Consider the following 24,527-nt stretch of genomic DNA (forward strand, 5'->3'; position numbering starts at 1 on the left):
TATTTGCCTCAGAGGAAATACTTGTCCATAAAAGACTTGTACGCAAATGTTCCTGGCACCTTTTTTGTAACAGCCCCAAACTGGGAATAACACACTATTAGCAAAGGGGGTAGGGGGGAGTGACTCTCATTATTTCTGGTGGTAGTACAAACTTTAATTCCTACATATTGTGGCAAAAGCCATCAAAATTATAACTGTCCTACAGACAAAGCTGTATATGTACAGAATGATATATGTACAAGGTTACTCACATAGGTTTGTCTATAATAGCAAAAGGATGGAAACTGTTCAAGTGTCCATCAATAAGGCAATAGATTTTTTTCTCAAAGGTATTTAACAACCTCTCTTAGTTTGCAGGGGTTGCCAAAACAAAATACTACAGACTGGGTGTCTTAAACAAAAGAAATTTATTTTCTTACAGTTCTGGAGGAAATCCAAGGTTATTAGCAAGTTTGTGTTTCCTGAGGCCTCTGTCCTTGACTTGCAGATGGCTGCTTTCTTTGCTATTACATTTTGTACTATATGAAAACATTGTTTTTTCTAAAGTAACAAAATAGAATAAATTCAACTCATCCAAAAATACTATCAATTGTGAAAAGCAATAGATCATCTGAAATCTACATCTTCCTCCTCTAAATCCTAAAAGATTAATGCATTATCATTACAGATACTTCTTTTAGTTACATAAGACAAAAAAGGGAAGACAGATACATATTAGGAATGACCATATGTAGAGAAAAGAAAACAATTCCTCAAAACATTTCAAAATATAGAATAAAATATTTAGAAAAACATGATTAACTGAAATTTACTTAAGAAAAAGTAGAAAACTTGACCATAAACTAAAGAAAATAAAAAATTCATCAAAGATCAACATCCCTCTCCAAAGAAGACTCATACTGAGATGGTTCTATAGGTATTAATGCTATTTTAAAAGGTACATTTCTATTAGAAATAGATAAAGTAACAAGCACCACTAAAAAGAGACACCAGAACACTGACACCCCATCTGACTGTGGGCCTCTCATTCTGCCTTCATGTGGTTCACGTGGCCTCTTCACTGAATCTGGGCGCCTATGACTGTATTAATTGACTGGATTTGGCAGAAATGGTACTAGTTCAATACTAGGACTAGCCCTTCAGAAAACTAGCAGCGGGACTTCCCTCGTGGCACAGTGGTTAAGAATCTGCCTGCCAAAGCAGAGGACACAGGTTTAAGCCCCGGTCCGGGAAGATCCCACATGCCGTGGAGCAAATAAGCCTGTGTGCCACAACTACTGAGCCTGCGTTCTAGAGCCCGCGAGCCACAACTACTGAGCCCACGTGCCACAACTACTGAAGCCCGCATGCCTAGAGCCCATGCTCCACAACAAGAGAAGCCACCGCAATGAAAAGCCAACACACTGCAACAAAGAGTAGCCTCTGCTCGCCGCAACTAGAGAAAGCCCGCACGCAGCAACGAAGATCCAACACAGCCAAAAAAATAATTTTTTTTTTAAAAACAATGTAAAAAATTTTTTAAAAAAAAGAAAGAAAACTAGCAGCACCCACATCCACCCTCTTAACACTGCAGGTGTCCTAAGCTGCCAGGTGAGAAGCTCAGCCAGCTTGCTGGAGAGAACCACGGGAGAGGCCCACATGGAGACCAGAGGCCAAGCCATCCTGGCCAAGCCACCACCTGAATGCAACTGCATCAGGGACCCCAAGCAAGATCTCCAGAACCTCCCAGCTGAGCCCACTCAACCCACAGAACTGGGAGAACTAATAAAATGGTGTCATTTAAAGCCACTGTGTTCAGATGGCTGTTTCATAGGAACAGATTATTGAAAACACTGACGAAGTATAGACACATATGTGAAGACATACACGTTTCCCTCTTCCCAAACACTATAAACCAGCATCACTCACAGTTGCAAAATTCCACAATAAAATAACACCAAATCAAATCCTGCAGTTCACTGAATGGTTAACACATCACAGCCAAGAAGAATGTTAAAAATGGAATGCAAGATAGTTCAACAATAAAATTCTATATATATAATTCATAAACTTTAAGGAGTTAAGTGAGAAACCATATATGATCATCACTTAAGTTCTCCAAGTGTACTTGGAAAAATCATGTTTGTTAACTACCACTGTTTTGTTTTATTATGGTATTAAATTTATTTTGAGGTTTCAAGTTGCACTGGCCACAAGTTTTGGTAGTTTTCCTGGAGAAGTATGGGATAGAGAGATTAAGACTGTGGTATTCCAGTCAAGTCAGGAAAAAGATAAGCTGTTAGCTATTACCAGCAGTAGTCAACATTTTCCTGACGGTTCTAGACAACAAAATCAATGTGAAAAAGAAATGAGTTTATACAGGAATGTGGCCAAATCATCATAATTTACAGCTTTTTTATATGTATCAGCCAAAACCAATTAGAAAAATATAATAGAAAAGAAGATTCCATTCACATTAGAAACAAAAACTAGAAAGTAATTGGGCAAACACTAAAAAGAAATGGGATCGCACTTATATCCGTAACCAGTTAACGGTGGACACGCTGGATGGTGGTATTCATTTTTTACACTGTATTTTTTTTTTACCTTTTTAACTGTGCATATATTACCTCTATAATAAGAAAAAAACATATATTTTAAAATTCTAGCCACAATTCTAGAGCCAGTCAACATAAATCAATAAAACCTACAAAATTTTAACTTTTCAACAAGCATACATTCACTTCAAATAAGGAATATACTTATTATTTTATTCTGGGAATTAAACAGAAAAGTACAACATATATCAATAATTTATGTACAGGAATGATGCTGGGCTGGCAACAGGGCAACGGCCTTCACTGCTGTCTGTCCTCACGGCTGATTCACATGGACTCTAGGACAACTGCACATGGTTCCACACGCTTGGAAGAGCAAAATGCAAGGGAAGGAAGTGACCACTGATGGACAGTTAAAACATCATCCATCCCATTCACTAGGGAAATATTCCATATTGTTTATTGCCAGAGATTCAGATGAAAATCTGATGTGGCTACAAACCGATGGGAGGAATTATTTCCAAAAATGAGGGAATTCCCTGGCAGTACAGTGGTTAGGACTCTGTGCTTTCACTGCTGAGGGCATGGGTTCAGTCCCTGGTCGGGAAAGTAAGATCCCACAAGCCGAGTGGCGCGGCCATAAAAATACATAAACAAAAACAAACAGTCTGTCAAGGGCTGCCTACTGACCTAAGTACGTGTGTTGTGAAAATATGCAGATCCACACCCTAGGTAGAGCCTCTCTATAGCTTGATTTCTTGAGTATAATTTTGGCCAGAAACATTCGCCTGTTTAAGAAATAAACTGCACAGAGAGTGTCAGGTACTGTGTTTATCTGGATTTTAAATTTAAATGCCTGAGATTACAGCCCAGCATCATTCCTGTACGTAAATTATTGATATATGTTGTACTTTTCTGTTTAATTCCCAGAATAAAATAATAAGTATATTCCTTATTTGAAGTGAATGTATACTAGTTGAAAAGTTAAAATTTTGTAGGTTTTATTGATTTATGTTGGCTGGCTCTAGTCACTGGTCATGGAGGGGCTGGTGCGGAAAGGCCACTGACCACCAGGCGAGACCACTCTGTGCCTCTCCGATGTCTACCATTTTCAGTTTATCCGGCAACAGAAACTGCGCTCCACTTAGCTGACCAGCTCTTCATGTGACTTTCTGGTCACTGTGACTGTTGGGGGGAAACTGCACAAAGTTCCTTTCCTAGCCCCAATTTCAATTTCCCTTTCCAAAGGGGAGATCCTGGTGCTCACCCCACAAGCTCGCAGACACGCATGAGCCAGATCAGCCACCACTGCTGGAAACGGGCAAAATCCATTGTATCCCTCCTTCCTTCCTTAACAGCCAGGTGGTAAGTTAACATGTTATTGAACATTAAATACGCTGAAAATTTTATAGGCCATCAGCTCCACCTGCCCATGTGATTTGGAAACAGGAATTGCAGAAATTCAGCTCCCTGGCTTGCACAATGCACACTTCCAGCAACACAAGATGCACAAGGACCTCCTATCTCCCTATACAGCCAGGTGAAACTTCCTCATTGTTTAAAAGAGATTAAAATGTAATATTGATAACTTACTTTCATTAAACAAAAACACACTGTAGTATTTTGGGAACTGTATATAGTATTTTGGGAATTGTAGGAATGTTGTGATTATAGACACAACGTACCACACAAAGGGGAGAATCCTGTACAATAGAAAAATAAACCACTTCCACCTTGTGAGCACAGAATGAGAAGATGGCGGTGTATGAACTAGGAAGCACTCTCCTTAGGCACAGAATCTGCTAGAGTCTTGATCCTGGACTTCCCTCTAGAACTGTGGACAGCAGATTGGATATGTGGAGTCTCTGTATGGCAAGAATTCAAACTCTCTATTGAGAACTGATGCTTCAAAAGGCAAGCATACAACATAGATTCAAAAATATGTTTACCATGAAAGGTTATAGAATTATATTTGGAAATTAAATAAAAGAGAAACTAAGGTTCAAATGAAAGAAAAGAAAAAGAAAAACAAACCATACTCCTTGGCCAAGCATTCCTGGTTAAAGTAAGTCTAAATTTTAAAACCAAAAAGTGGTGGGACTGGGGGAGGTGGAGAGGGAGATGGAGAAATGTCCTTGGTTGAGTCCAGCCTCGAACGGGGGAAGCCTTGGCAGCCATCTGGCGCGAGGTCACGACAGCACGTGCTCCAGGATGCCCTGTCTAATCAGCTGCTCACACTTCCCCCGAGGTAGAAAGTGCTGAGGGAAGAGGGGGAGGAAGAAAAAGGAATGAAAAGAATGTTAAATTACACGATGCATCATTAAAAAGCAGCAACGCATTATATATATATTTCAAACTAAGTAGTTAAAAGCTAAACTTAAGTATTTTTGCTATTTTAATCAACTGAAATGGATGTCACCTAGAGCTGTACTGAAATCTGAATTTTATAAACAAATCCACGTTTTGCTTAAGTTAAATTTAACTAAAGAGTTTTGAATTCTGGTAGGTATTTTCCTTAATATTTGCATTTTAAAATTTATGCACAGGGGCTTCCTTGGTGGTGCAGTGGTTGGGAGTCCGCCTGCCGATGCGGGGGGCGCGGGTTCGTGCCCCGGTCCGAGGGGATGCCACGTGCCGCAGAGCGGCTGGGCCCATGAGCCATGGCCGCTGAGCCTGCACATCCGGAGCCTGTGCTCTGCAACGGGAGAGGCCACAACAGTGAGAGGCCCGCGTAACGCAAAAAAAAAAAAAAGAAAAAAAATATTATGCACAGAAAACCCAGGTAGGTGAGATTTGGGGCACTGGATCACCAGGGGTACAGCAACAGCTCATTAGGAAGGCAAACGGAAGGAGTGTCTTCTCCACTAAACATTTTCTAGGATCTGAGTCTGAACAGTCATTCTTCTACTAACAGTGCAACTCTTCTCCCATATTTTCCAAGGATTAAAAGTCATTGTAACCTATGACATGGGTGCTGGTCACACGCTGTGTGTGACGATGCCAGTGCCTGGCTAAGGCTCATCCTCAACGTCTCCTGAGAGGACACCGCTCTCGTTCTGAGGTGGAAAGGAGTCTCCTTGTCTGATTCCCTCTCAAAACACCAGGGCTTAAAACAAAAGTGAACATTTAGTAAACTCTGGAGCGGGGAGGTGCTGGAAGTGAGGCAGGAAGACTTTCCAAGCTCACAAGTGACCAAAGAAATCTCAAAGACGAGACAGAGATACTTGGGTAAAAACAAGAAACAGTACATTAGAAAGTGCAGTGTAGGTAACCCTAGAAAGTAACTGAAGGAGAGAGTATGCAAAGTATTCAAGGAAGCGGAAAGGCCTCAGGTGAGACCCATGACCAAAGAAACTCCTCCAAACCAGTCATGAAGACCCATGGGCCAAGGACTGTTGTCTAATTTAACCGAATTTTTAAAAAGCCTTAAGAATATAAAATGTAAAAAAATATATAGAGAGAAAAAACTATAGAGTTGCTCACTTAACAATTATTCCAATATCTACTAAAAAGAGGGAGTTCTGATTTCTGGACAACCAGCATGCTTGCCATAGACTCAATAATAAAGGAATGTACAGTAGGAAAATGTTTCCCTATTAATATTTTATATTATGTGGGTGATCTACACTATAGATTTTATAGAAAACTGGTTTCAGATGTGCTCAGACATTTTAGAAGCCCCTTAATATCAATTAGAGTAGATTATGCTTTTAAGTTTCCCCATTTTTATAGGGTGATACTGAGAGACAAAGTCTCATTAAGAGGAAGGCTTCTGAATGCACCACACAGTAAACAGCAATCGTCTAACAGCAGCAGACGGAGGAGGGACTGGGTTTCGGCCGCCCTGGCCCCACCCAGGCCCTCCCTGCTGAGGAGTCTTACTACACCTGGTGGGAAGACTGGCCACAAAGCTCAAGAAAGAAATTCAACCATGGGACACTGTTTGGGGTGAAGTGCATTTTCTCACATCTTGCTTTATGAGGCTAGCTTTGTTCTTGTGAACCCAGAGCTTCACCATCTATTTTCTATTCATTAGTATCCTTGGAAGGGAAACTTCTGCCTTAACAACCAAAGATTTTAGGGTACCCTGAAAATCTGTCTTTAATAATTTCAACTTTTGTTTCAGGAAACTATTTAAAACTCCAAGGGTACTAGTAAAATAAGAGACCAACTCACCCTCCCTTAGGGAAATGAGCTAAGAACCACATAACCAGAACCATTCTTTGGCTCAACAGAACAAACAGAAGTCAACAACAGTGACTAGGGTCATTAAATACCGACTGTCTCATAACAAGATGGCAGGCAACAAAGGAAAGAGTGGTTTTTACTAGTTCACCTTTCCTCCTATGCTAATATGACTACAGAAAATACAGACAGGATAAAATAAATTTAGCTACTGTGAATTCATCTAATGTGAACTTGAAGATTTCTAAGGAAACAATAAATTGAGATTCTTCGTAAGGAAAAATTTAGTGAGTTACAATTTTAGTCTTTCCCTATTAAATTCTATTATGTTTATATATTAAATACTTAGAAATTTTTTGATACATATCACTATTTGTTAGCTAAAGAACTAAGATTTACAAGGTGAAGAAGTATAGGCTGAAAACTAGTGCTTAGCACCTTTTTAATAAATAATAATTTGAAGAAAGGAGCTAAATGCAACAACATAATAGCCCCTTAACTAGAGTAAGACCCACTGTGGCAACTTCCCAGGGAAATGCTTAGTATTAAATTCAAGCAATACCCTAGTAAATTATAGCTAATGCTTGAGCATGGGTTTGAACTGCATGACTCCACACAAATATGCGTATATATATATATATATATATATATATATATATATATATATACACACACACACACACACACACACACATATATATAAAACCTGTATTTTCATTTTACAGATCTTTAAATTGACTAAGTATGGGGAAAAGTTCGTGTTCAATTAGAGATCACAACAGGTGGGATCAAAAGAACTAGGGCTTGGGTCCTAGTTCTATTCAAACTGTTTTAGCTTCCAGCCTTTGGGTGAGTCATTTATCAACCCCTTTGTTTTTGAGGCAGAGAGAAGTACTCAGATTTCCGACTGTGTGGGGAGAGGGAGTCTGTAGGCACCCCTAATCCCTGTGCATTGTTCAAGGGTCAACTGTAATTAACCCTTTCTTACTATATGCAACGTTTGCTTCACGCCTTTACATTTAGAAAAAGGACAAAAGAGTATTTTATAATAAACATAATTCCTACGATACAAATGATCATCACAAGGTGATACTTACCTTGCTACTGATTCCAACATTTTCATCATTCAACACTCTTACAAAATTTAAAGTATCTTAAGACAATAAATACCTGGCTATTTTTTTTTAATAGGACTGAAGTACCATCATCAACTTCAAATTCTCCATAGTCTTTTAGACACCGCACCTGAAAAGAAAAACTGATGTTTTATCCAAATTACTTTTTAATATGTAGAAACCATAAAGCAGATGGGGATTTATATATACCCATATGAAAAGTATTAGGCTTTCTCTTTATTTCTTCTCTGTGTACTTAGGCCTAGTACTCCTTCCTGTGGTATTCTAGTGGTTCCAATGGTCCCGTTTTGACGGGGAGGAAGAAAAATGGCAAATCTCCGAAAATATGTGTACATCAGCACTGACAGCAAGGAAACCTAAGGAGCTGCCAAAAAGAGACAATGTCACTGGATTGTTTTCCCTCTGCAAATTGTGAACAATCAAGCAGTTGAAAACACATCTACAGGGACTTCCCTGGTGGTCCAGTGATAAAGAATCCGCCTTACAATGCATGGGATGCAGGTTCAATCCCTGGTCAGGAAACTAAGATCCCACATGCCACACAGCAAATAAGCCCACGCACCACAACTACTGAGCTTGCGCACCTCAACTAGAGCCCGCGAGCTGCAAACTACAGAGCCCACAGGCCCTGGATCCCTGCGCCACAACTACAGAGCCCACATACGCTAGAGCCTATGCACCACAACCAGAGAAGAGAAAACCCGCACGCCCCAACGAAAGATCCCTCATGCCTCAACGAAGATCCCACATGCCACAACTAAGACCTGACACAGACAAAAATAAAATTAAAAAGAAAACAAAAAAAAACCCATATCTACAAAGAAAAGAGAACATTTTAGATCTACCCCAACCTGCCTCTTACAGGTTCCTCCCATAAAGTATCAATATCTGAGAACAGGACATAAGTCTATAAGATTTGTTTTACAGATTCTGCCAATCTCCTTTGACTGATTGATTCAGACTCTTCCCCAGTATTACTTAGAGGCACACTAGGAAAGAAAAGATACAGACTCATGCTACATCAATCAGGAGAGGCTCTTAGTTGGAAGGTGGGAGGGGTAAGGAGCCTGATAACCACTTCTGCAATTGCAAAGAAGGAACATTCAAAGGTAGCCCCGGAAATCTCAGACCTGGCTCAGCTTCAAGTGCTGCCACAGGAAGGCGGGAGGGCATTTTCATCTCCTGTGAGAGTTCAGACCTCAGTTTATTCTCCAGAGTACTAGCACTGGTGTTAGCAAAGCCAACTCCAATGGCAAGTCTCTGATTCCTACTTTTCCTGGATAATTTCATGTCCTGTGATTCCTCTGCAATCCTACCATGACTCCCAAAGGTATTTTAAGTTGGTTTGAGAAATACAAGAAAAATCCCCACCACCACCAGCATTTTGCTTCTTTAAATAGACTTTTATTGTGGAAAATCTCAAACACATTGAAAAGTAAAAAGGCTAATAAACTCAATGTCCCACCAACTGGCTTCAACTACTATCAACATGTGGCCAATCTTGTTCCCTCGCCCACTTCTGGGTTATTTCGAAGCAAATCCTAGACATCATTTCATTTAATCTATAATTATTTTAGTGCTTATTTCTATAAAATAAGATTGTTTTAAAAAAATCCCAATACCATTATCACATCTTATTAATAAATTTTTAATATTATGAAATACCCAGTTAGAATCCAAATTTCCCCATTTTGTCGCATGAATTTTTTTTTTTAAGTTGCCATGCTCAAATGAGAGTCAAATGAGAGCTACACATTACACATTTCTGATATGTCTCCAAGTCTCCTTTAATCTACAGGGTTCTCCCCCTTCCCCTTTCCCTTGGCAACTTACTTGTTAAAGAAACTGGGCAGTTTGGTAGTTTCCCAAAAATAGATTCTGTTGTGGACTCCTGTGGGGTCAATTAACATGTTCCCCCATCCCTGAATTTCCTATAAACTGGAAGTTAGGTGTAGGGGCTGGATCAGATCAGGTTTAGTTTCCTGGCAAATGGTGTTATGATGCCGTGAAGCACAAAATGTCTGGTGTCCCTTTTTGTTTTTTGGGTTTTTTTTTTTTTTTTTTGGCTGTGTTGGGTCTTCATTGCTGCGCGCGGGCTTTCTCTAGTTGCAGCGAGCGGGGGCTACTCTTAGTTGCAGTGCATGGGCTTCTCATTGCGGTGGCTTCTCCTGTTGCAGAGCACAGGCTCTAGGAGTGCGGGCTTCAGTAGTTGAAGCACATGGGCTCAGTAGTTGTGGCACACAGGCCCTAGAGCGTGCAGGCTTCAGTAGTTGCAGCATGTGGTCTCAGTAGTTGTGGCGTGTGGGCTCTAGAGTGCAGGCTCAGTAGCTGTGGTGCACAGGCTTAGCTGCACAGACTTAGTTGCTCCACAGCATGTGGGATCTTCCTACATCAGGGATCAAACCTGTGTCGCCTGCATTGGCAGGCGGATTCTTAACCATTGCGCCACCAGGGAAATCCTGGTGTCCCTTTTTGGATGCTAAGATTGATCAATGGGCCTAGGTGCTATCCATACCCAACCACTACTAAGGTCTCTCTTAAGCTTTTCACCTAATGCTTTAGCAGCTACTTGCCTCCATGCATTAGGGCTACAAAACGGCATTAATGTAGTTTTTTTATTCCTTCTGCATTCATTAGCTGGAATTCTTCTATACAAAAGAGATTTCCCTCGTAAACAATTTGGCTACCCTGAGATAGAATTTGTGCAGTAACGGAAGATGGATGCTTGACTCCATTCTTTCATTTACCATTTTCCAAAATGAGTTGCATCCTTCATATTCTCCAAGAAGACCCAAAGAGGTTTCAGTTTTAAAACTGTTGTTGTTAGGTGTCATTATCATTCATGCTTCTAACGTAGTTGATGTGATGCAATTCACTGCAGTTTATCATTTTGATGCTCAAACTGTCCTTTCTTTGACTAATGAGAGCTCCTTCGAATCAGCTCCCAAGTCTTCAGCACTCCCTTTGTAGTCCTTGATACTTTCTTTCTTTCCATGCTCAGCTTGTACATCTTTAATCTATTTGAGCCGTGGAATCGGCCACTTTCCCCCCAGGAGTCCTGGTTTCCTTTCACAGGAAATGGCATATAGACTCAAGAATGTAGATGCTCATGGCTACTGGGTTGGTCCTTGTTTCTAGGCCTTTTCAGTGGACAGAGCTAAGAAATACTTCTTTAGAAGAGATGATTCAACATGAGTCCATGCTATTACTTTTTTGCTCTATTCTTCAATATATAAACTGTTTATTAAAGAATATTATATTATTCTTAGGAATATTATTACTAATAACATTATTACGAATAATATGATTACTAAAAACAGGTTAAGATTTCTTTGTAATTCTTTTCATCCTTCGTACGTACCTACTAGGGAAATACAATCAATCTATGTGTTTTAAAGTAATTTAAATAACCACTGTTTGACTAATCTACCAACATGAAAACACAGGTTCATTTGTTTCATTTTGTTTTCAAAATGTGTAAGTTGGTTTTCCACTTTGATTTCATTTTGTTTTAACAATATGTAAAATATTTACATGGTTCCAAAGTTAAAATTTTAAAACAGGTACAGTCAGAAAATTTTAGCTGTTCCATCCTATTCCTGCCACCACCTACAGGTAAAATTTTTGGTTTGTGTTTGTCTCCTTTCTTTTTTGTGCTTTGCTTTATTGTGCTTCTCAGATATCGCCCTTTTAACAAATTGGAGGTTTGTGGCAACCCTGCATTGTCAGATGATGGTCAGCATTATAATGCTAATGCATATTCAACAGACTGCAGTATAGTGCAGACATAACTTTTATATGTACTGGGAAACCAAAGCATTTCATGGCTCACTTTATTGAATATGCACTTTATTGTGGGTCTTAAACCAAACCCATGATATCTCCAAGGTATGCCTGTATAAACTAATATATATTCATATACCCCTTTTCTTTTCTTTTCTTTTCTTTTTTTTGCGGTACGCGGGCCTCTCACTGTTGTGGCCTCTCCCGTTGCGGAGCACAGGCTCCGGACGTGCAGGCTCAGCGGCCATGGCTCACGGGCCCAGCCGCTCCGCGGCATGTGGGATCTTCCCGGACCGGGGCACGAACCCGTGTCCCCTGCATTGGCAGGCGGACTCTCAACCACTGTGCCACCAGGGAAGCCCTCTTTTTTTTTTTTTTTTTTACATCTTTATTGGAGTATAATTGCTTTACAATGGTGTGTTTGTTTCTGCTTTATAACAAAGTGAATCAGCTATACATATACATATATCCCCATATCTCCTCCCTCCTGTGTCTCCCTCCCACCCTCCCTATCCCACCCCTCCAGGTGGTCACAAAGAACCGAGCAGATCTCTCTGTGCTATGTGGCTGCTTCCCACTAGCTATCGATTTTACATTTGGTAGTGTATATATGTCCATGCCACTCTCTCACGTCGTCCCAGCTTACCCTTCCCCCTCCCTGTGTCCTCAAGTCCATCCTCTACGTCTGCATCTTTATTCCTGTCCGGCCCCTAAGTTCTTCAGAACCTTTTTTTTAGATTCCATATATATGTGATAGCATACGGTATTTGATTTTCTCTTTCTGACTTACTTCACTCTGTATGACAGACTCTAGGTCCATCCACCTCTCTACGAGTAACTCAATTTCATTTCTTTTTATGGCTGAGTAATATTCCATTGTATATATGTGCCACATCACCCCTTAAACAAAAGTCATCACAGTCTATGCATTAAAGAAAAATCCATTTTAAAAAGGTATACTTACTTCTATGTATAGGTTTTTTGGAGGTTTCATATCCTGTGTGATGTCCAAACCTTCATGTCCTCCCAACGACCTCATGTAGGTAGCAAGGGACTTTTTGTAATGATTGAACCATTCCATCTACAAACATAAAGATGGCCATTTGACAAAGCTGTAAGAAAACAAACTTGCAGAAATTATATACTAATCCTTTCAAAAACAGCACACATCCCCACATGGATCATTACTACGACCATTCATTCAAACTACAAATATTAGTGACTGCCTGTTATGAACCAGGCACTGATCTAGGTACTTAGGATCATTTAACAAAGTGAACAAACATCTCTGTTCTCACAGAACTTGCATCCCAGCATACTTAATCACAGACCTAAGGAACTTTCCACCAGAAACCAAACCATGAAAAATACACCATTTCAGAATTATAATCTCTTCAAACTCTGTATTGACAGGTTTTCTGAAACCTATAAAATGCTGTTGAGAAAAACACCCAAATGTCCATCAACTGATGAATGGATAAGATGTGTACATCCCTACAATGGGATTATTCAGTCGTAAATCAGAGTGGAGCTCTTATATGTGTTACCGCATGGATGAACCTTGAAAACATGCTGAGTGAAAAACACAAAAGGCCACGTATTGTACAATTCCACTCATATGAAAAATCCATACTAGGCCAATCCATGAAGAAAGTAGAGTAGTGGTCTCTAGGGCCGGGGAAGAGGGGACAGAATACGTTCTGGATAAGATGGTGGTGATGGATGTACAACTCTGTGAATATCCTAAATACACTGAATTGTACACTTTAAAAGGACAAACTTTAGGGGATGTAAATTATATCTCAGTAAATCTGTTTTTTTTTTTTAATTGTTGAGAGAAGTTAAAGAAAACCAAAATATGTGGAAGGATATACCACTTTCAAGGATTGGGTGATTCAGTATTGTAATAACGTCAACTGATCTATAGATCCAATTCAATCTCAATCAAAACCCCAATTTTTTAAAAAATGGAACTTGATAAATTGAGTCTAAAATTTGCAAGGAAATGCAGAAGGCCAAAAGCAGTGAAGACATTGAAAAAGAAGAACAAGATGGGAACACTTACTCAAGACTTATTATAAAATTCCAATAACTTAAACAATATGAAATTGGTACAAGGACAAATAGACTTAAAAAGAAGAGAAAGTCCCCCATCCAAAATCCACAGATATATTGACATTCAATTTATGACAAGTGGCACTGTGCACAGAGCAAGGGGGAAAGAGGACCTTTTCAATAAATGATGCCATCTCAATATCCATATTCAAAATGCAACTAGGCTCTTACATTATTCACAAAAATCTATTCCAGTACTGTAAATCTCTTTGTGAAAGGTAAAACAAGATAACTTCTAAAAGACTATACACATAACCGGCATTAGTAAAGTGTGTGTGTGTGCATACATACACACACCCCTCCCTCAGGTTCAATAATTTGCCAGAATGACTGACAGAACCCAGGAAAGCACTACACTGACAATTACAGTTTTATTGCAGATACAAATCAGAACCAGCCAAAGGAAGAGACACCCAGGATGAGGTCTGGGAGTCCCAAATGTGAAGCTTAGAGTATCCTCTCCCTGAGGAATCAGGACACACCACCCCCCTGGCACACTGATATGTAACAACACACACAAAGTACTGTTAACCAGGGAAGCTCACACAGCTCTGGGGTATCATTACATAGGCTTGATCGATTGATCAAATCATGGTTGATTGAATCACAGGTGACTGAGCTCTACTTCCAGCTCCCCTCTCCTCTCTCCAAGTTGGACTAATATCAAGAGGATAAAAGTCCCAAACCTGAGGGGATGGTGGGAACCTCTGAATTTGTAGCCAGTTGGTCAGAAGGGAGGGTGGCCTTGGGAACCTCAAACTTTACGGCTGGTATCTGAAGTGAGAGCAGTCTTAACCTATGAAGTTTGGTCTAACTTTAGGTAGTGTCCGAAGTCACTGCAACACTGTAGGCAGTATGACCCTCACTTTGTAAATGAGGGAATTTAGGCACAGGGAGAGGTCGAGTCACTTGCCCAAGATCTGACAGTGGCAGAGCCAAGGTTTGTACACAGGTTTGCTTGGCTCCAATCCTGTGTCCTTAAATATTGTCCCTTAATGACTGGATAAATCAAGAATTCAAGTATTCACATTGATAAGCAAATTATGTATACCCACATATTTTATGGAAAATCTCCCAATAATAATGCCAGGTTTTTCATCCTACTGATGGATCACTAACAAGTAACATAATGGGACCCTTTATTTTGTTAAGTAATAGTAGTTTTCCATATAGCATTTAGAATTACTCCTACCATTCTCATCACAGTATATACTAGAGACCAAAAATTACTCAAAAACAAATGTTAAAACAAAAAAAGATTTTTGAAATACTATAAATACTATTACAGAACACTGCCATAACCTCAGCGATTTTCCAAATTCACAAACTTGAACAACAATGCTGACTTACTTCTTCAGCAGACATGTGAAATCGTAAAGCACTTGGCAAGACACTGCCACATTCCCACCTGAGTGCTCTAATCCGAAGCAATCGGTCATACCTAGGACATTAATAAGGTATTAGATGGCATAACAGAGGGGTATCAGAAGTTGTTTTCACCAAGAGAGACTCCAGACTCAACCACCAAAATTTAACATGTGGACTTTTATTTGGTTCCTGAGGCAAACAAACCATTGTAAGAGGACATCTTTGGGACAACAGGGAGAATAGGAATACAGTTGGATGGATGCTGTGAAGTCGGGTTCATTCCTCTAGGTATGAGAATCATAGTGGTCATGTAAGAAAAGGTCCATAAGGTCCTTATTTCTTAGAGATGCATACTAAGGTATTCAGCGGTAAAATGCCCGATGTTCTACAATGTTTTAGCATAGACAAATAAAACAAGATGAAGCAATCATGGCAAAATGTTAAGAATTGTTAAGCCTATATGATGGCTCCATGGAGGTTTGTAATATTATTCCCTAATTTTATGAATACTGCAATTTTTCATTATAAAAAAAGTTTAAATAGAAAAAAGAGAAGAATTTAGAATGCTCATAAAAGAGAGGCAAATCTAAGAATTCCTGTTATCCATATAAAATGGTTAATTAGGAAACCACATGGGAACCCTCCACTGCTCCCTGCCACCCCAGCAAACACAGAGAAGCTCACAGGTATGCTACAGTGCAGCGCTGATTTCTTAACAAAGAACAGTGTCGAAACTTGATGGTTGGTATCAAATCACTTCGTCCACCTGACTTTGCTTCATTCCTGGTAATACATTTAAGGAGGAAAAGAATGTCTATTTCAGTATATGTCGAATTTTCCAAGCCAACTAACAAGTGACTCCATGCTTGTTTTTATCCATTTATGTTAGCAGTTAACCTACCCAAATAGTACCTGCCTCTACATCAGAGCTTTTGCTAACATGTTAAAAGATTAAAAAAGCCAAAAGCTAACTAATTTGCCTGGGATCACACTCCCAGTGTTTTGTTTAGCCATGTGGCACTTTGCATTTTGCACACTGATTAATCTCCATTGTCTCCAAAAGACAAATATTGTGTTTCCTCACTTTTTGGAATCCCTTTTTCATGGTGGGATAAGAGACAGATCGAATATCACGGTGCATAAGATTATGGCCTCACATCATGTTCTGATCCTATGGAGTCCTCTTTTTGTGGTACTTCCAAATCCTCATTCTAATAAAGTGAGCTAAGAATTCTGGAGTCAGATGGTCCTCCACTCATCCAACAAATATTTATTGATCTTCAACTATGTGCATGTTCTGTACTTTAGGGTCCTTCACACAGAAAGGGAGAAAATTTTGGTTTTACCCTATAAAATATATGTCTCCTTGGTTATTAGACGAGTATTGCACTTTAAAACCAGATGTTTGGGAATTCCCTGGTGCTCCAGTGGTTAGGACTCTGCACTTTCACTGCTGAGGGCACGGGTTCAATCCCTAGTCAGGGAACTAAGATCCCGCAAGTCTCGTGGCACAGCCAATAAATAAATAAATTAAATAAAATCAAACCAAATGTACAATTGTTTAATGGGTATAGTGTTTCAGTTTCACAAGATGAGTTCTGGAGATGATGGTGATGGCCATATGACATTATGAATGTACTGAATACACTGAACTGTACGCTTAAAAATGGTTAAGATGGGGGACTTCTCTGGTGGTCCAGTAATTGGGACTCCACACTTCCACTGCACGGCAGGGGGCAGGGAACTAGGATCCCACATGTCCCACAGTGTGGCCAAAAAAAAAAAGTTAAGATAGCAAATTTTATGTGATGTGTATTTTACCATAATAAAAAAAAAAAACTGGAAACAAAACAAAACAAAGCCAGGTATACAGAATGAATTAGAATCTACTCTGGAGTTTTAAAAGGAAACAGATACAAAATATAAGTGCCTGCTCCAGGCCCTGAAAATAGAGGTAAAATATATGTCCCATTTTACCATGTCTTCCAGATTGTTCTATACACTTCTGCCACTCTACAAACATTAGATATATTCTCAACATTTTTTTGTTGTAGTTTTTTGTTTCTGGCCACACCAAGAGGCTTGCAGGATCTGAGTTCCCCAACCAGGAATCGAACCCGTGCCCCCTGCAGTGGAAACGCAGAGTCCCAACCACTGGACCACCAGGGAATTCCCTATTCTCCACATTGTTTACAATGTGCTCTGGATTATAAAGAAATAGCACAAATAAAATACAGCCAACCTAACATCAGAGCACTTTATTAGGTACATAAGAACTTCCTTAAAAAACTCACATTTACACATGAGTAATTAAATAGGAATAGAGTTCTTCTGACAAATAATTTTAACCAGAAACTGGTAATAGTGACTGACCCCCGAGAACCAAACCAGGAGGATAGGGCACAGAATTTTGGATCATGAATTTCCAGATGGTATGAATACAGGAAAATCATCCTCTTACTGGACCAAGGCCTGTAAGGCCACCTCCTAAATATGTCTATAAACTGTTCACTTTCTCCCTAGTCTGGCTTACCTCTCCTGCCACCCGCATGACCAGCGTGCCTCCCTATCCTCTCAGCCCCTCCATCTACTAACCACAGCAGCAGCCAGGGTGGTCTTTTAAAACACAAACATGCCTCCACCTGCCCCACATGCTTAAAAATCTCACCTGGTGTCACCCTTCGCCTGCTCACTAAGTTTCAGCCACACTGGCTTTCTTTAATGAGCAGTTCCCTGAGCATCCCATCCTCTTTCACGACTCAGGGTCTTTGCATATGCTGTTTCCTTCACCTAGAATGCTCTCTGCCCCAATTACTGCCTCGCTAAAACCCGCTTCTCCTTCAGGCCCCAGCTGAAATGTCTCTTCCTTGGAGAGAACTTCCATGATTCCTCAATCTACTAATATTTTCAATTCATTATTCTCTCTCCTAGTGCTGTTGTTTTCCTTCATAGCATGTATTCCAACTTGGTGTATCTGTATTTAATATCTGCCTTCTGCCTTACACTGTGAGGGTCATGGGGGCAAAAATCTTGATTATGTTGTTCACAATTGAAATACCAGAGCCATTTATCAGCTCATAATTGTTTAGTACATATCTGCTGAATGAACAAATGAACAGTTTGGGAACCTAAGTTCAGGACTTTACATTTCCCTTACATTTACTGCAGACCTGTTGCAGTTCAGTTCCTTGTTCCATCTGTATCTATCCTTAAATACAGTTACTGCAAAATGTGCCTACTGTTCTGTGTACTCCACAAATCTTAACAGCATAGTACTGATTTCTATGCCCAACTAACTGATGAAAGCACTCCCTAACAAGGCCAAACATGAAACCTCATGTTGCAGACAGGTTGAGATCTGAGTACCTCGCCTTTGATCCAGCAGTTAGTACTCTGTGTCTTACTCTTCACCAAATCACAGGACCCTATGAAGTTGGTCATTCAGCCCAAATTCTCCACTGGGCCAACTACCATGCTTGGCTCTAAACAGTCTGTAACTCAAGAACCCTCTCACCTACCAAGCCTTCTGTAGCACTAGTTCTCAGCGAACTCCATTCAAGATATTGTTAAGTCACTGCTGCTCCTGCTAAGTTTACAAACCGCCTGTTTTCCTTTTAACCCACTAAGTCTTCTACTGATGAAAACAAGCAGTGGAAACAATACATTTCACTTATTAAGGTCGTTACTTACTCCTGTCTCATCTCTTTTAGGTCCACCCCGATTCCTTTCAAGTCATATCAGTCAAACAACAAATATTTATTGAACATCTACCATATGCCAAGCACTGTTTGAATCCCCATGGACAGAGCAGTGATTAACACAAATCCCTCTAGTTCTGTATAGTTAGGGTATGATCAGGCTCACAGAGAATTAGAAAAAACAAATCATATCTAAAATCTAATGTTGGGACTTCCCTGGTGGCGCAGTGGTTAAGAATCCGCCTGCCAATGCAGGGGACATGGGTTCAAGCCCTGGTCCAGGAAGATCCCACATGCCGCAGAGCAACTAAGCCCGTGCGCCACAACTACTGAGCCTGCACTCTAGAGCCCGCAAGCCACAACTATTGAAGCCTGCGCGCCTAGAGCCTGTGCTCTGCAACAAGATAAGCAACCTCAATGAGAAGCCCACACACCACAATGAAGAGTAGCCCCCGCCCGCCACAACTAGAGAAAGCCCGCGTACAGCAATGAAGACCCAACGCAGCCAAAAATAAATAAATAAATAATAAATTAATTTAAAAATAATAAAAAATTAAAAAAATTAAAACTAATATTAAGATTATCTGATTTCAATATCATATTTCTTAAATTGTTTTAAAATATCAATCTTATCAACTTACACATCAGATTGGTTTTGTTCATATAAAGCTTTCATCTCCTCCAGAACTTGCCTGAGTCCATCCTCCTAGAACATATAAAATTACGCTCATTAATTCCCCCACCAAGTTTGTAGCAATATTTTATCTATGTTTATCTTTGATTTATGTATGTTATCAAAAACCAATAGTACAGGACTTCCCTGGTGGCGCAGTGGTTAAGAATCCGCCTGCCAATGCAGGGGACACAGGTTCAAGCCCTGGTCCAGGAAGATCCCACATGCCGCAGAGCAACTAAGCCCATGCGCCATGACTACTGAGCCTGCACTCTAGAGCCCGTGAGCCACAACTACTGAGCCCACGTGCCACAACTACTGAAGCCCTCGCGCCTAAAGCCTGTGCTCTGCAACAAGAGAAGCCACTGCAATGAGAAGTACTTGCACCACAACAAAGGGTAGCCCCTGCTCGTCGCAACTAGAGAAAGCCCACGCACAGCAACGAAGACCTAACACAGCCAAAAAAAAAAAAAAAACAATAGTCCTTCCACACCTACTAGGATGGCCATGATAACAAGTGTTGGAGAGGATGGGAAGAAATTGGAACCCTTGTACAATGCAGGTAGGAATGTAAAATGGTACAGCCCTGTAGAAAACAGTCTGATGAGTCCACAAAAAGTTAAACACAGAATTACCATATTAACCAGCAATTCCACTCCCAGGTATATACTCAAGAGAACTGAAAACCTATGTTCATACAGAAACTTGTACACAAATGTTCAGAGCAGCATTATTCATAACAGCCAAAAAGTGGAAACAACCCAAATGTCCAACTGATGAACAGATAAACCAAATACTGTATATCCATTCAATGTAATATTATTCAGCCAAAAAAAGTAATGAAGTACTGATACATGCAACAACATGGATGAACCTTGAAAACATTACACTTAGTGAAATAAGCCAGACACAGAAGGACAAATATTGTATGATTCCACTTATCTGAAACAGGCAAATTCACAGAGACAAAGTAGATTAGAGGTTACCGGGAGCTGAGGGGAAAGAGGAGTGGGGAGTTACTGCTTAAAGGTTATAGAGTTTGTTTGGGGTTATGAAAAGTTTTGGAAACAAGAGTGATGGTTGCACAACAATGTGAATATAATTAATGCCACTGAAGTGTATACTTAAAAATGGCCAATTTTAAGTTATGTATATTTTACCATAATTTAAAAAAATAAAAAGAAATGAATTACTAACACAAAATACACAATTAACATACTGATTAAGGATAATCTTGAATATACTGTACTGAGAAAAGAAGTCAGACAGAAAGGAGTACACACTGTATGCTTCCAACTGGCCCCGTCCAGAAAAGTTTGCAACTCCGAGCATGCTGACTCCAGAAATACATTTAAAAAGACAAATATAATCTGTAGCACAGAAAGAAAATCCATGGTTGCCTAAGGCTGCAGATGGGAGGTAGCTAGTAGTTACAAAAGAGAAAAGGGAATCCTTGGGGTGACAGAAATCTTGATTGAGTTGCTGGTTATAAGGATTGTATACATTTGTCAAAATTCAAATGTCTATTAAAATGTATATTTGTTGTATATAAATTATACCTCGATAAAACTAATGACAAAAAAAAATCAATAGCCCTACAGAAGCAATAATGCATGACAAAAGTACATAAATAATTTATTATTTATTGGAAAATGATCTTAAAAGGTTACTACCAAAAAAAAACCCACTGCTAGAATAGAAAGGTCAAAGGTGTTTTTCTACTTGAGCAAATCATTAGAGAAATCATTAGGCAAATCATTAGAGACAAGCAAATCAAAACCACAATGAGGTATCACCTCACACCAGTCAGAATGGCCATCATCAAAAAACTACAATCAATGCTGGAGAGGGTGTGGAGAAAAGGGAACCCTCCTGCACTGTTGAGGGGAATGTAAATCGATACAGCCACTATGGAGAACAGTATGGAGGTTCCTTAAAAAACTAAAAATAGAACTACCATATGACCCAGCAATCCGACTACTGGGCATATACACAGAGAAAACCATAATTCAAAAAGATGCATGCACCCCAATGTTCACTGCAGCACTATTTACAACAGCCAGGACATGGAAGCAACCTAAATGTCCATCAACTGATAAATGGATAAAGAAGATGTGGTATGGAAATACAATGGAATATTACTCAGCCATAAAAAGGAACGAAATTGAGTCATTTGTAAGGATGTGGACAGACCTAGAGTTTGTCATACAGAATGAAGTAAGTCAGAAAGAGAAAAACAAATACCATATTTTAACGCATATATATGGAATCTAGAAAAATGGTACTGATGAACCTAGTGGCAGGGCAGGAATAGAGATGCATACATAGAGAATGGACTTGTGGACACAGAGGGGGAAGGGGAGGGTGAGACGAATTGAGAGAGAAGCACTGACATATATACACTACCATGTATAAAATAGATAGCTAGTGGGAAGCTGCGGTATAGCAGAGGGAGATCAGCTCAGTGCTTTGTGATGACCTAGAGGGGTGGGATGGGGAGGGTGGGAGGGAGGCTCAAGAGGGAGGGGATATGGGGATATATGTAAACATATAGCTGATTCACTTTGTTGTACAGCAGAAACTAACACAACATTGTAAAGCAATTGCAATCCAATAAAGATATAAAACACACACGCACACAAAATTTTCCATTGGAAGGATAAAAACATTAGAATTATAAAATTCATAAATGTCACACAGTAAGTCTGTCAACAAGCAACCTCTACACCTGAAACATTGTAAACCAACTATACTTCAATTGAAAATTTTTTTAAAAGGAGAAAAAAACCACTAATGCTATAACAACAACCAAAAAAAACCCACCCAAAACTAAACAAAGATAAGTAACCTATCTACTTTTAGAGCCAAAATATATGCATTAGCAAAAGTGCTTTGGCACTACTGGTATAATTACAGAATTACACTTTACTTAACCCTGCTCAAATGTAAGAAATGATTCTTGATGAAAAAATGAAAGCATGATTTCTACCTTTTCTTTCATCAGCTGGTTAAAAAGAGATCATAGAAAAGTCTGATTTATTAGAATTCAGTTAAATATTCCATTTATTACAAATATTGTTTTAAGGAATAGTTGAAACTCTTGCACAATTAGTAGATCAGCAGGTATACAAAAGACAAGTGGGAAATAATTTTTTAAAGATACCTAAAATAATTTTCCTAAAAACTCACTTAAACGATTACCAGTTCTGCATGTAGAAAGTGCATAATCATTCCAATTGGCTGAACAGAGCACCTAACCATGAGGGATTATGGAATGAACAAGGCAGAGTCCCTGCTCTAAACCAGCCATCATCTGCCTGGAAGGAATAATTCTTGAAAGTCTGTGTGGTCAAGAGTGTGTGGGGTCAATCAGATCAATTCTTGGTCTCAGCTCAGCTGTGCCAGTGGCCGGCCTCGAAGGCAGGCACGACTGCAAGAAAAGGTGCACCTCCGCCAACTAAGACCCAGAAAAGCGAGTGATTTTACAACTTCTAAGTCCGTCCCTGAGCCCCCCACCCCGAAGTGCGAAACCAACACTTATCCTAAAATGTGAGTGAAAAAGAGAGCTGGACTAAGGGTCTGAATAGCCAGCACCGTGGGCAGTCTCTGAGCCCTTGGGCTGGTTTCCTCCCATGTACCACGACCCCCAAAGGACCTAGTCTTCCGACCCCAGAGGGGCCACATTTGACAGCCTCCACGCCTCTGCATTCCAGCGTCTCTACTGAACCTCCCACTGTGGTCTCCCAACTTTTTAGATGAAGTAACTGTCTGAAGTTGCAAGAGCAACAGACTGGACTCCAGGAAATCTGTATTCAGATTGAGACTCTGGGTCCAATATGCTGCAAGTTCAGGCAAGTTGCTTAACTGGATCCATAATTTCCGCGGCTCAGTTTCCCCATCCGTTAAATGACCTAAGTGTCAAACTAACTGCTCTTTAATGTTCAAAACAAAACTCACCTTCCCCAAACACTCTTCCTGCTGACCTCCAATGTTTATTCCGCTACCAGAGAAAGAAGCCTCCCGAGATGCCGACCCCTCTCCTCCCCCACTATCCATCCCATCTCCTGCCCTGTCCTCGTAGCTACAAGTCCTGCTGTCTCAGGACACGGCTTTCAGCACCCGCTGACCGGGCAGTTCGGACCATACACAGCTTTCGTGTGGTCTACTGTAACCACCCAGAACCATTCTTTCTTCTCTTCGATCCATTCCCCAAAGTTCCGCCACAGTTACCTTCAAAACACGAAGAGTTACCCCATCGCTGCCCTGAAATGCCTTGTGCGTGAACAGCAAACCTCCCGGCCCCGGAGCCCCCGTGCGGCCCGCACACCCAGCGCCGGTCGCCCTTCGCCGGCGGGGAGAGGGTGTCCGCACCGCCGGCTCCCCGGAGGGGCTGCGCTCACCGCATCCTCCCAGGCGCGGCCCTAACGCCCCGCTACCCCGGTCCACACCTCCCCAGTGCAACTCACACCTGCGCTCTAGCACCCGTCTCCGGGCTTCTCCGGCGCGTCACCGGGGCGAGACGCCGACCGTCCAGACCGCGCGCGGGAAGCCGCAGAAACCAACCCGGCCACATACACCGCGGAGAACCACGGGCACACCCGCCGTCCCGTCCCGGCTGCGCAGTCCCCAGAAAAGCCACCCCTGGGAGGTGCCCGCCCGCCCGCCGCCCTCACGTTGAAGGCCGGCAGCCTTCCCTCGGCCGCGCGGTGCAGCTCACGGACCAGCTCCATGGCCCTCTCGCAGAACATGGTGGACGCGCCGGCCCTTACAGACAACCAGCTCTCAGTCAAACGGCCGCCTAACCAGGCCCTACGGTTTCAGCTCCTACAGGTCCGCGACGCGCTGGGCCGACCCCGCCTCCGCCCCGCTTTGGCGCCCAAACGCGCAACCAATAGGAGCGCACTGCCGGCCTCCAGGCTACGGCGGCGGCCAGGGGACATTTGCCTCCGCTCTGCAGCCGCAGTGCCGCAGGAAGCCCCACACCTGGGCGGTTGCGGACCTTGGTGTGGCTTCAGCCCAGCCCTCCTGTCCA

The 24,527-nt window shown here is 41.0% G+C and overlaps 1 protein-coding gene across 3 annotated transcripts; it reads right to left on the reverse strand.

Moving 5' to 3' along the window:
• Window positions 1-388: 388 nt before the first annotated feature.
• GINS1 (GINS complex subunit 1) lies at window positions 389-24,358 on the reverse strand. Of its 3 annotated transcripts, none has more exons than XM_032606950.1 (7): window positions 24,217-24,358; window positions 19,464-19,528; window positions 15,809-15,907; window positions 15,107-15,197; window positions 12,606-12,722; window positions 7,893-7,967; window positions 389-4,795 (listed from the first exon to the last, which is right to left on the reverse strand). In XM_032606950.1, exons 1-7 carry the CDS (start codon window positions 24,241-24,243, stop codon window positions 4,727-4,729), a joined length of 543 nt encoding a protein of 180 aa, XP_032462841.1. In that variant the 5' UTR covers window positions 24,244-24,358; the 3' UTR covers window positions 389-4,726. The 3 variants fall into 3 exon arrangements, with proteins under 3 accessions (XP_032462841.1, XP_032462840.1, XP_032462842.1); XM_032606949.1 differs by having other exon boundaries at window positions 24,169-24,338; XM_032606951.1 differs by lacking the exon at window positions 15,809-15,907 and having other exon boundaries at window positions 24,169-24,338.
• Window positions 24,359-24,527: the final 169 nt, after the last annotated feature.

The sequence above is a fragment of the Phocoena sinus genome, chromosome 15 (assembly GCF_008692025.1).
Source record: "Phocoena sinus isolate mPhoSin1 chromosome 15, mPhoSin1.pri, whole genome shotgun sequence".
Taxonomy (NCBI): domain Eukaryota; kingdom Metazoa; phylum Chordata; class Mammalia; order Artiodactyla; family Phocoenidae; genus Phocoena; species Phocoena sinus.

Coding starts and splice junctions, on each gene's coding strand:
- GINS1 (XM_032606949.1), bottom strand. CDS start 24,243: ATGTTCTGCGAGAGGGCCATGGAGCTGGTCCGTGAGCTGCACCGCGCG. Junction 15,908..19,463: donor GAACAAAACCAATCTGATGT/GTAAGTTGATAA, acceptor ATGTATTACCAG/GAATGAAGCAAAGTCAGGTG. Junction 7,968..12,605: donor CAAAAAACCTATACATAGAA/GTAAGTATACCT, acceptor TTTTCTTTTCAG/GTGCGGTGTCTAAAAGACTA.